Source organism: Cetorhinus maximus, unplaced genomic scaffold, assembly GCF_964194155.1.
Source record: "Cetorhinus maximus unplaced genomic scaffold, sCetMax3.hap1.1 HAP1_SCAFFOLD_182, whole genome shotgun sequence".
Taxonomy (NCBI): Eukaryota; Metazoa; Chordata; class Chondrichthyes; order Lamniformes; family Cetorhinidae; genus Cetorhinus; species Cetorhinus maximus.
Window position 1 is genome coordinate 222,361 of NW_027596163.1, and position 13,075 is coordinate 235,435.

The 13,075-nt window shown below is 43.0% G+C and overlaps 1 protein-coding gene across 1 annotated transcript in view; it reads left to right on the plus strand.

Moving 5' to 3' along the window:
* The window catches only part of zbtb37 (zinc finger and BTB domain containing 37), a 79,162-nt gene extending 76,133 nt beyond the window's left edge, over positions 1-3,029 (plus strand). The window contains exon 5 of the mRNA XM_078534978.1: positions 312-3,029. Coding sequence (XP_078391104.1) covers positions 312-794 — 483 coding nt within the window. The 3' untranslated portion in view covers positions 795-3,029. The remainder of the gene's footprint in view (positions 1-311) is intronic.
* The last annotated feature ends 10,046 nt before the right edge of the window (positions 3,030-13,075 follow it).

A 13,075-nucleotide genomic window follows, 5' to 3' on the forward strand; every position in this document is an offset into this window, starting at 1 on the left:
CATAGGGATTACAATGTACTGCATTGAGAGAAACAATGCCATCAGATTGCAATGATTGAGCACTGTTGCTTTTTACATTAACAAAGGAGTGAGAGTGCCCTGAGGGACTGCATTGGCTGCAGAGCGCTTTGGAACGACTTGAGGTTGTGAAACGTGTTAAGAGAAATATGAGTCTGTCTTTCTTTTAAAAAAAAGCTGAAGGTTATTAGTATAGAGAGAGCTCAATAGAATTCTAACACTGGCAGATTCAGGATGGTCTGATTAACCCTTTCCTTACACAACTTCTAATCTGACATTATGTTCCCTTTCAGACTGACGAGGCTCCCCTATTTGGCGTCAGTGGCTATGAAGAATACTTGCGGGACCAAGAGGTGGCTGAGCGCTGGTACCGCTACAACCCCCGGCTGACGTGCCTGTACTGTGGCAAGTCTTTTAACCAGAAGGGAAGCCTGGACCGCCACATGCGGCTGCACATGGGCATAACACCCTTTGTGTGCCGGATCTGCGGGAAAAAGTACACCCGCAAGGACCAGTTGGAGTATCACATCCGCAAGCACACCGGGAACAAGCCCTTCCACTGCCACGTGTGTGGCAAGAGCTTTCCGTTCCAGGCCATTTTAAACCAGCACTTCAAAAAGAACCACCCAGGCTGCACGCTGTTGGAGGGGCTGCACAGTATTTCACCGGAGACCACCTCCAAGGGACAGAATGGGGAAGAGTCGCCACCTCAGGATGAGGCGAAAGCCATAGGTGAACTGATTCACGCTTCCGTCTCGACTACTGGGCCAGACTGAATGTGCACCGGAGACAGATATCTGTCTGTGGGACCCCAGGGACTGCTTTTATTTTAGTGTGAACTGTTTTATTTGGATTTAGAACTGTTTATATAAAGGGTTTTTTTTTGCAGGAAAGGAAGATTGAGCCTCCCAGTTGTTGCATTTCTCCAAGTCACATGCAACTGTTGCTCTTTTAACCTCATAACTTTTCCCTGCCTTAGAAAGCTAACACTGCAGGAAGTGATTGGATCCTTGCTGCAGGCAAAGGGTGGATCCTAGGGTATATGAAGACCAGGGAGCTAATGTTGAACAATAAGATCCCACAGAAAGCATTTTCCAGGGGTCCCCCCAGGCACATTGCTGTGCGCCTGTCCCTGGGCTCATTTCTTAACCTGCCCTGGAACAGCCCAGGAAACCTGGTCTGCAAGATTCAGGGTCACTTCCACAAAGCTGTTGAAGGGATTTGTTTGTAGCTGTCAGCAATGAGAAGGAACAGAAAGGAAACCTGCCCATCTCCTCCCTGGGAGGTGTGAGCATTTGAAGGGGTAGGAAATGATGGGGAGAAGAAAGGGGTCTAGAGTAGAATTTCTCAAGCAGATTCCTCAGTGGTGGAGTACCTGCGCTGTGAATGGAAAACCCTGTGGTTCTGTACATTTCTGTAAACGACTGACAAAAAGTGTTTTTAACAATAGATAGTATGTAAAAGAAATAGGGATACTCCAAATGAATGTGCGTGACCAGGTTTGACAGTAGATTTATAGTTGAGTGGATTTGTGTGTGTAATGTTTCTGAGTAGTGTGAGTGTGTCTTTCAACCTGGGATATCCCTTTAATGAGGACTGAAGGGTAGTTTTCCTAATATACCTCCTATAAACCGTCCAATGAAGCAGTTCTGCGTGGGTTTGTGAAGCTATTTTTATCATAAATGGATTGGGGAAATGTACAGAACACAGAATATTCCATAATTTATAGCATTCCTGGAATAAACTAATGAAGTCACTGACTCTGATTTTAGTGCAAAAATGCTTCTGAAGAATGGGTTATTTCGGGGGAAATGGGGAGTGGCAGACTGAGCCTGAAGCAATTTAGTGACCTGTGGGGCACAGACCACAACTCTCTGACAAGGTGCTTTCCACTGGTGCACTGATAGGTAGGACAGCTTCTCTCTTTTTCTCTCTCTCTCTCTCTCTCTCTCAAACTTGTGTTTCACTCTCACCTGATGCTTACTGTCTCAGAAATGCTTCAAGCTTAATGCATAACACAAACCTAGTGGTGGTGTGAAACACACACATGATAGTTAAAGGTGTTGGCAAGATAGATAGAGAGAAACCATTTCTTCTGGTGGAGAACCCTGAGAAAGGGTTTAACATTAGAGCTAGGCTGTTCAGGTGTGATTTCAGGAAGCATTTCTTCGCATAAAGGGTGGAAATCTGGAATTCACTAAAAAAGCTATTAAGCCTGCAAATCAGTTGAAAATTTTCAAAACCAGGCTTGATGGATTTTTGTTAGGTAAGGGTATTAAAGGTTAGATGGAGTTAAGATACAAATCAGTCATGATCTAATTCAGTAGCAGAATAGGATCAAGGGGCTGAATGGCCTCCTCTTGTTCCTATGGCTACTGACAACCATAGTCTGTTTGGTGAGGTGGGGAGATAAGTGCTTCACATCACAAAAAGACTTGAAAAGCTGTGTAGGTTAGAGCTGCTATCAGTCTCATGGTTTGGATGATTAAATCAGTAACTTGGCTTTTTATACACTGTAACCTCTCCAGTCTAGAAATTTGTTCTTCAGAAATACCAGTTGTCTGGAAATTATTTGAGCAGACCCAAGCATTCCCTTGATGTCACCGGCATCAGTTTAGTTTTATACTTTTGAAGCAGAAACATGCAAGATACAGTATTTTGAAAAGTAAAACAAAATGTATTACTGCTTTATATTTTATCACTGTTTTATGTTTGTGGTAAATATTTACTTCTATGGTATTTTCCTCTTCACACACTTGTGGTTTGCTATTCTAACATCATTCTATAATCCAGAAAATACCGAAATCTTGAAATGACTTGATCCCAAGCATTCCGGACTGGAGACTTTACAGTGTATTTAGGTTATGTTGACCCCGGTCACGAGAAGCACAAAGAGAAACCCAGGTGCAGGACACCAGGTTTGGAGGAGGAGTGAGATGAATGAATCCAGCAGTGATTGATCGGCATCATGGTGGGAAGGAATTTTATCTTAAGGTCCTCGGAACAAATAGGTCAGAGTTAGTTTATGGAGTCATACATTCCACACACAAGGGCAATAATAGCCAAAGTAATATATGTGGGGAAGAGGAAGATTGGACACAGTGTTTGAAGACGGTGAAGAGAGGGAAGTTAGACAAAGAAGTTACAACATAAAAAACAGGCCATTCTGCCCAATTAGTGCGTTAGCAGATACTTCTAATTACATTTACCCTTCCTCCTCCTCTTCAATCTGATCTTGAATATCGACATCATTTCTGTCTCAATAACTAACCCTGGCAATGAATTCCACAGCCTCGTAACTGAGTGAACAACTTTATCCTGCCCTCTATCTGAATTCCTTACATTTAATCTTTTATTTGTGGCTCCTTGCTCTTGATTCCTCAGCTACTTTAAACAGTCTGATTCTGTCTACCATGTCCCCTCCTTTCATAATTTTTAAACACATCACTCCATAATCAAATAGTTTTAACAAAAAAAGACTCAATTTTACAAATTTGTATTTCCTCACACTAGGCAACACCCTAGTGAATCTGCATCTAAAGCCTCAATATCCTTCTTACAATGTACAGCCCAATACTGCACACGTTACTCAAACTGAAGTCTTAATGCTTGACCTTTTGGGTTTTATAATCTATACCTCTTGAGATAAAACCTAGAATTCCGTTAACCTGTTTTTTACAACTTTATCTGCTGAGGTGCTGTTCTTGTTCTGTGAACCTGTCCCCTCAAATCCCTCTGTTCTCCATAGCACTAAAGCCCACTGCCACTTGGAGGATAATAACTGCTGTTAATTATAGCAAATGCATCACCTTCTACTTCAGTGACTTACATCTGCCATTTCTTAGCCCATTCCCACAATCTTTGCCTGCAGCTTCCTTTGGTCTTCTAAAGAATTATCTATTCCTCCTATTTTGGTATGATCTGCACATTTCAAAATTACTCCCTCTAGGTTGGTATCCAAATCATTGACAGACACAATGAACACAAGTGGCCCCAGAACAGAACCCTGTCGGACACCATTACCCTGGGCACAACCCACTTCCAACCACTCTGGAAAACTGCCCTTAACTCGCACTCTCTTGTTTCCTTCCTTCCAACCAAGTTTTAATTCAGTTTGCTATCCTTCTCCTAATTCCATATCCCTTGGTCTCCTCCAGTTGATCTCCTGTGTGATACCTTTCAGAGACTTCCCTGAAATGTGTGTAATCCACACGCACTGTATCTCCATATCTGCCATTGCTGTTAGTGCCTCAAAAAAATTGAGGTTTGCCAAACATGATCGTCCCTTTTGAAATCTGTTTTGACTGCTTCTAACTGCTTTATCTTTAACCAGATACGTAGCAATTTCATAGCTATTTGAAGAGTCTTAAGATTTTCCTACGGCAGATGTTAATTGGCCTGTAATTAGCCAGATTAGTACCCATTCCTTTAAAATAGGTTGTTCACAGGCCTCTGCAGTCTCCTCAGGATTTGAGAATTAGGTTCAGCACTTGAGCTTAATTTATCTAAAATTTTACTCTTATCCATCATAAAATCAACTCTTGAGTTCACCTCCATTCCAGTTATCTGTCTCTTTCGTAAAGCTTGATGAAAAGTGTTTATTGAATACCCTTGGCATTTTATTGATCATCTGTAAATTATCAACTGAACATTGGATCATAATGGGGAGGTTGGACATGGAGTTCGTGGGGCAGAGGACAGTGTGATTGAGGGTGGGGGAGACGGTCAGGGAGGGCGTGGTTGAGATTGGGGAAAGGGTGGGGAGGAAGTTGTGGTTGAGGTGCAGGTGCAGGAGAGGGAGGGAGGAAGTACACCGAGAGAGACACAGGGGAGCAAGGAAGGTTGGACTGGCTTTATGTGTATGTACTTATCAATTACTCTAACATATATACATCTCCCCTTTACCTTTTTTCCTGTTCTCTATCATTCCCTCTAAACTATGAGGATTGACCCACTTTACACTTTAAAAATTAATTCTACTTAATTAGATTTCCCATTGCTAGTGTGATGATGATAGAGAACGTTGAAACATAAGTCATGTGCAAACAGGATCAGGTTGAATTGTGACGATTCAATAACCTGCTAATACTGAAGGACATCAGCTGAAAACTCTCAAGCATGTGAGCCACCCACTATCCCCCATGGACCAAGGCAGAACCATGGGAAAATAAACAGCTTTCGAGAGAATTTTGTGTGTTTTGAGGTGTCTCATTTATTGGACTGCCTTGTTGAACAGTGAATAGAAAGATCTTTCTTCCGCCAGTTAGAGTTCCCTCAGCACTGTCCCATTGAGCACTGTTTCTTACTCCAATACATTCTTAAACAAGACCACAAAAGCAGAACAGCTATCATAAAATTACACAGGAACAGATTGTTTGGCCTATGCAGGTGTTTCTCTTCTACATAAGCAGTGCTGTCCGGAAAGTCAAGAGTCAGAGGGTGAGCTGAACATAAGTAAATTCAGGTCAAGCTTAGCCAAAAGGAGCAGAGCTAAAGCAGATGGGGATAACAAAGCCTAATGGCAGCGCAGGCTTCACCAGACGATGCAAGAGCAGGGTAAGATAACTTAGCACGGACAGATATTGAAAGGGTAAGACCAGAGTAAAATCAGAATCAGTAGAGCGAGGAAGGAGCAGCAGACCCCAGGGGAACTAACATTGTGATTGCGGTTAAGTACTGAGGTAAGGATCTAAATTAAGGAACTAGAATAATTAAGTGAGCATTTCCAAAAGTGATGGTTTTTTTGTTAAATCTTAAGTTTTTTTAAAGTCTTAAATTTTATTTCTGCTAAGTTTTGTTAGTAATCCAATAAAGGTGGCATAGTGGTATTGTCACTGGACTAGTATTCCAAGGAGTAGGGTAATGCTCTGGAGACCCGGGTTCGAATCACACCACAGCAGATGGTGAAATTTGAATTCAATAAAAATCTGGAATTGAAAGTCTGATGAGGACCACGAAACCATTGCCGATCGTCGTAAAAACCCATCTGGTTCACTAATGTTCTTTAGGGAAGGAAATCTGCTGTCCTTACCTGGTCTGGCCTACATGTGACTCCAAACCCACAGCAATGTGGTTGACTCTTAAATGCCCTCTGAACAAGGGCAATTGGGGATGGCCTAGTCAGCGATGCCCACATTCCATGGACAAATAAAAAAGGAATAAAATAAAGGCGCTGCACCTTCACTCCTGTGGAATGCACATCCTGCTCCATGTGGACACTAGGATACTTCTCAGGATACTGACCAAGCTTCTCCTTAGCTGGAGGAGCTTGAGCTGCAGCTGGCATTACTGGGATACATCTAGAAGGCTGAGTTTCGTGGATAGCATGTTTATAGATGTGGTCACCCTGCAGCTTACAAGTATGCAGGCAGAGAGGAAAAGGAAGTTGGGCAGGACAAAACAGGTACAGCAGGAGTCCTCTGAATGCATTGCGTTTTTCACCCAGTATTCAGTTCCGAATACTGGTGAGAGTGATGGTTCCTCTGGAGAGTGCAGCCATAGCCAAGTCCACAGCTGGCTCAGCAGACAGGAGGAAGATTGGGAAATCAATAGTGATATGAGACTTTTATAGCTACAGAACTGACGAGCATTTCTGCAGCCGCAGATTTGATTCTGGGATGGTATGTTGTCTCTCTGGTGCCAAGGTCAAGGATGTAATTGTGCACTCTGAGGAGGGGGACGGAGAATAGCCATAGGTTGTGGTCCCAATCAGTACCAACATCGTTGTAGAAAGAGGGATGAGGTCCTGCAGACAGATTTTGGGGAGCTAGGAAGGTGACCAGCAAGCAGAACCTTAAAGATTACTCCTGGTGCCATGTGCTAACAAGTATAGAAATAGGATAGAACAAATGAATGCGTGGCAGGGAGAGATGATGCAGGAGGGGAGGGTTTAGATTCCTGGGTCATTGGGAGTGGTTTTGGGGAAGTAGGTCCCATACAGGCCAGATGGATTTTATCCCCACTGGACTGGGACCAATTTCCTTGTGGGGCAATTTACTAGAGCTGTTGGGAGGGTTTGAACTAACTTGGCGCGGGGTGGGGGTGGGGGGGGGGGAGGAATAAGGAAGTAACATTAGAAAGGAGAAACAAGGTGCACCAAGGATTAGGAGAGACAGATAGCACTAGAGAGGGAGATAGGAAGGTAAGAGGTGGGGTAAGAGGGAATTGCCGTAAGGTCTAAGGTTTATTGTGCACGTATGTAAACTTCTCAAGAACAATTAGGGATGGGTAATAAATGCTGGCCTAGCCAGCATTGCCCACATCCCATGGTGAATGAAAAAAAGCATGATAAGTAAGGTTAGTGAGCTGAGGGTGCAGGTAGCCCATGGAGATATGATGCGGTGCGATAACTGAGGCCTGACTCAAAAAAGGGCAGGATAGTGGTAATGTCAGTGGACTAGTAATCCAGAATCCCAGGCTAATGATCTGGGGACACGTGTTCAAATCCCAACACAGCAGCTGGTGGAAATTAAATTCAATTAATAAAATCTGGAATTAAAAGCTAGTAACGGTAACCAATAAGCCATTGTCGATTGTCGTAAAAACCCATCTGGTTCACTAATGCCCTTTAGGGAAGGAAATCTACCATCCTTACCTGATCTAGCCTACATGTGACTCCAGACCCACAGCAATGTGGTTGATTCTTAACTGCCCCCTGAAATGGCCTAGTTAGCCCCTCAGTTCAAAGGCAGCTAGGGATGGCCTTGCCAGCAACGCCCACATCCCACGGAAGAATAAAGAAAAAAAAGGACTCGGTACTTAATATTCCTGGATACAAACAATGTGTTCAAGAAATTGGGGAAGGAAAGAAAGGAGGAGGGGTGCAGTATTGATGTAGGGAGAAATTGGGGAAGGAAAGAAAGGAGGAGGGGTGCAGTATTGATGTCGGGAGAAATTGGGGAAGGAGAGAAAGGAGGAGGGGTGCAGTATTGATGTTGGGAGAATATTACAGTGCTGGAGAGAGAAAGGATTTCTTAGCCAAGTCAATGACAGCATCTACTTGCTTAGAGTTGAGAAACAGTGGAGGCACCATTACAATACTGGATGTATTTTATAGACCACCTACTAGTTGGAAAGATACAGAGAAACTAATTTGCAAGGAAATTACAGAGATGCAAAAATTATAGAGTAGTGATGAGGAGTGACTTACTAATTCCAATCTATATTAAGATAATTAATAGTGTAAAGGGCAGAGTGAGGAATAATTTTCTTAGGTATGTTCAGGAGAATTTTCTTGATCAGTGTATTTCCAGCCCAGTGGGGAAGCAGGCATTGCTGGATCTGGTTCTGGGGAATGAGGTGGGTCAAGTGGATCAAGCAGCAGTCGGGGAATATTTGGGGAATAGTGATTAGGGCATTATAAAGTTTAGGTTATTGCTGAAAAAAGAGACATGCTATCTAAGCTTTTTGTCTTGCACTGATCAGGACAGCTCGCAAAAAATTACCAAACTCTAACCAGGGAACAACAATTTATACTGCAAGAGAAGAGAGTGCTGACTAGTTTGCAGATGGACTCTGATTGGTCGAGGCATTGCCATGGAGAATGTAGCATGGAACAGGTGGCCGTCCAGCTTTGTTCAGGTTCAAACCGGGTAGGTCGACTATGATTGTCAAGGCATTGCCCTGGGGAATGAACCAGGGAATGACTGTTCGCTAAGCTTTTGTTTGGATGAAGAAGGTGCAAAGTGTGGACATGTTCCTCTGTCTGCAAAGGACTGTGTGTGAATGTCTGTGGCTTCTAGCATGTATGTGAGCCGCACTGCGAGCCCAACTTAAACTAATTTTCGGTGTAATCCTTAGCACAATTAGGATTGTTTAGCAGGTGCTGTCCAGTCGCACAATCACATCTAATGTTGGACATTATGTTTTGAGTTTTGCAAGCATGGGCTGGATAGGTACTATTAGTATTTAGATTTTTGTGAACAACTGTAGGGATGTGCTGTTTGATATGATCCGCCAATCATTGGGATGTATGGCCTATACACCTGGCATCACACCGGCACTAAAGCTTAGATTAGTTACAGAAAATGCCTAAGAGTGATCCACAGCAAAAATACTTAATTGGAGGAGGGCCAATTTCAGTGGGGTGAAAATGGAACTGGCCCAGCTAAACTGGAATCAAAGATTCACAGGAAAAACTAATGGAACAATGGGCTGCCTTTAAAGATGAGATACCGAAAGAAAAGAAAGTAAGATGAGCAGAAAAGGGCTGCGTAAGACAGATTGGTTGCTAATACAAGTGGAATGTCAGCATCACTGTCAAGGCCAGCATTTATTGCCCATCCCTAATTGCCCTTGAGGTGATAGTGGTGAGCCACTCTCTTGACTGCTGCATCCATGTGGTGTAGGTATACATAGACTGCTTTTAGGAAGCGAGTTCCAGACTTCTGACCCAGCAACAGTGAAGGAACGGCGATACAGTTCCAAGTCAGGATGGTGTGCGGCTTGGAGGGGAACTTGCAGGCGGTGGTGTTCCCATATATCCGCTGACCTTGTCCTTCTTGGTGGTAGAGGTCATGGGTTTGGAAGGTGCTGTCAAAGGTGGCTTGGTGAGTTGCTACAGTCCATCTTAGAGATGGTATACACTGCTGCTACCGTGTGCCAGTGGTGGAGGAAGCGAATTTTTAAGGTAGTGGACTGGGTGCTGATCAAGCATGCTGATTTGCCCTGAATGAATATAGAAAGTTCAGAGGGAAAAGTGAAAAAGGAAGTACAAGAGGTTATGAGAAGAGACTGAGCTAACATAAAAGGGAATCCAAAAGTCATAAGATTATAAGAATCAGGAGCAGGAGTTGGCCATTCAGCCCATAAAGCCAGCTCTTACAGTCAATATGATCATGGCTGATCTGATTATGGCCTTAACTGCACTTTCCCGCTGGGTCTCCATAACCCTCGACTCCCTTGTCGATCAATAATCTGTCTAACTCAGCCTTGAATCTGAAGATGGTACGCTCTCCGATCCCGCAACAACCACAGAGGCCAGTTGAAGAGGAGAAGTTACACTCTCCGATCTCCCACAACGACCACAGAGACTCAGGCTTCCTTTTTTTATTCAGCATATCCAAGGGAGCCACAATCATTCCTAAGAATGAAGACCCAATTCCCAGATTGATTACATTTCATTACTTTTGTACTTTTTCTTATCATAATACATTTGAGTACATTTGAATACATCCAATCGGTAACCGACACACCGGTCCCATGCTAACTCTATCCTACTGAGTACATAAACAGGTGATTTTGCTAACCAATTATTCTAAAGGATGCATACATAATTATTTTATCCAATCAAAATTAAAACACGTAGACAAAGACCTTGGTTCCCACAACCTAAGACTGTTTGTGTTTCATCAAAGCCCCCTCTTTGTCCATTGTTTGTCTTCCCATATCTAAGCTAAAACCATCTGCCCCTTCCCTATGTGAGAGGGGAGTACACTTAATCTAATTTATGTCACACTTTTGTCTCCAGTCTGACTCTCAAGGCTGTGCAATGTAGCAGCCATGTCTGCCTGGAGATTTTAAGGGTTTTTCAGTAAATTCTTACTGTATTCTCTTTCAGCATTTTTAATTTCCCCCTAACAAATCTATTCAATGACCCAGACTCCACTCCTCTCTGAGGAAGAAATTGTTCATTTTGGCAGGAATAATAAAAAAGAAGCATTTTATCTAAATGGTGAGAAATTGCAGACCTCTGATGTTCGGAGGGATCTGGGTGTCCTACTGAATCGTCCTATGAATTGCAAAAAGTTAGTATGCAGATACAGCAAATAATTAGGAAAGCATCAGAATGTTATTGTTTATTGTGAGGGGAATTGATTACAAAAGTAGGGAGACTATACTTCAGTTGCACAGGACACTGGCGAGATCACATCTGGAGTGTTATGTACAGTATTGGTCTCCTTATTTAAGGAAGGATGTAAATGCATTAGAAGCAGTTCAGAGAAGGTTTTGCTACACCAATACCAGGAATGGGAAAAGTTAGACAGGTTAGGCTTGTATCCACTGGAGTTTAGAAGAGTAAGAAACGACTTGATTGAAACCTTTAAGATCTTGAAAGAGTGGATGTGGAGAGGATGTTTCCTCTTGTGGGAGAATCTAGAACTAGAGATTACGGTTTAAAAATAAGGGGTTGCCCATTTAAGACAGAGATGAGAAGAATTTTTTTCTCTCAGAGGTTAGTGAACTTTGGAACTCTCTTCCTCAAAAGGCGGTGTAAGCAGACTCTTTGAATGTTTTCATGGCAGAGATAGATAGATTCTTGATAAACTAGTGGGTGAAGGGTTACCGGGGGTAGGTGAGAGGCTACAGTCAGATCAGCCATGATCTTATTGAATGGCGGAGCAGGCTTGAAGGGCTGAATGGCCTACTCCTGCTCCACGTTCATATGTTCGTAAAAGAATTCCAATGTCTTCTAAAAATATATATAGTAAATATACATATAAATAGTAAAAAGATAGTAAGAAATGGAGTGGCACCAAAAAAGAAATCTACACTTGGAGGTAGCGGGAATGGCTCAAATGCTAAATAAGTACTTTGCATTTGTCTTTACCAAGAAAGAAGATGCTGCCAAATTCATCATAAAAGAAGAGATAGTTGAGATACTGGATGGGCTAAAATCGATGGTATTTGCCTGTTATCAGGCACTGCATCAAATGCCTTTTGGAAGTCCATGTACACTATATTAACCACATTACCCTCATGAACTCTCTCTGTCACACCATCAAAAAACTCAATCGATTAAGTTAATCAAACATAATTTGCTTTTAGTAAATCTCTTCATACTTGTCCAAGTGACTTAGCTTTGTTCCAGTTGATCATTTCTAAAACCTTTCCCACCACCGAGGTTAAACTGGCCTATAGTTGCTGGGTTTTTCCTTACACCCTTTTTTGAACATGGGAGTTACATTTGCAATTCTCCAGTCTCTGGCACCACATATGTATCTAAGAAAGATTGGAGGATTATGGCCAGTGACTTTGCAATTTCCATTCGTACTTACTTCAGTATCCTTTGATTCATTCCATCTGGTCCCTGTGACATATCAATTATAAGTACAGCCAGCCTTTCTGATACTTCAGCCTGCAGAATCAAGTCAAAGTTGCTCCTGCTGTCTCTTGCCACTCATCTGCAGGACCCTCACTCACAACCAATGTTCTGGAGGGAAGCGGGAGAGTTCGGCTATGGCAAGCTTTGGCGAGAGGATGAGTCAGGGAGTGACAGGCGCTGCAAGTTGGAGGGTTGGCTTAGGGAGTGGGAGAGGCCACTCCAAAATGGCACCAATCAGGTCGCGCGGCCCCATGTCAGACTAGTGCCAAAACCTTTAAAATGAAACCTACAACACTAAACGAGAATAAAGACCCCATTAACTGACCTGTGTTAAAGCAAAACATGTAAAACGGGGCAACATTAAACTGGGACCTACAGTACAGCAGAACAATCAAAAAGGGATTGAAATCTCAGTGAAACACCACAGACCATGAAAATAAAACCTTGGGACAACCCAACTCTAAAACTGGACCAGCCATATAAACACTATGGCTACAAGAGCAGGTCAAAGGCTGGGAATTCTGCAGAGGGTAACTCACCTCCTGACTCCCCAAAGCCTATCCACCATCTACAAGGCACAAGTCAGGAGTGTGAATGAATACCCTCCACTTGCCTGGATGAGTGCAGCTCCAACAACACTCAAGAAGCTCCTCCAAGAAGGGCAAAGCAGCACGCTTGACTGACACCCCATTCACCACAATAAAGATCTACTCCCTCCATCACCACTGCACAGTGGCAGCTGTGTGTGTACCATCAACAAGGTGCACTGCAGCAACTTACAATAGAGTGCCGGAGTTGAGCACTTCAGGGAGTTTAAGTGGAGGAAGGGAAAGAGGTATTTGGTTGCTTTTGCCTAAACTTTTTCAACCTCTGGGAATTGATTCTTGCTCTGCTACAGAAGAAGCTGGTTAATTGGTGAGTATCTGGTAAGTGATTAAGGTTTATTCTATTCCTAAGGCTCAAAATAGTATATTTTGAGTGAGAGGTGGGCGGGAGAGGATAAAAGGCGTGGAT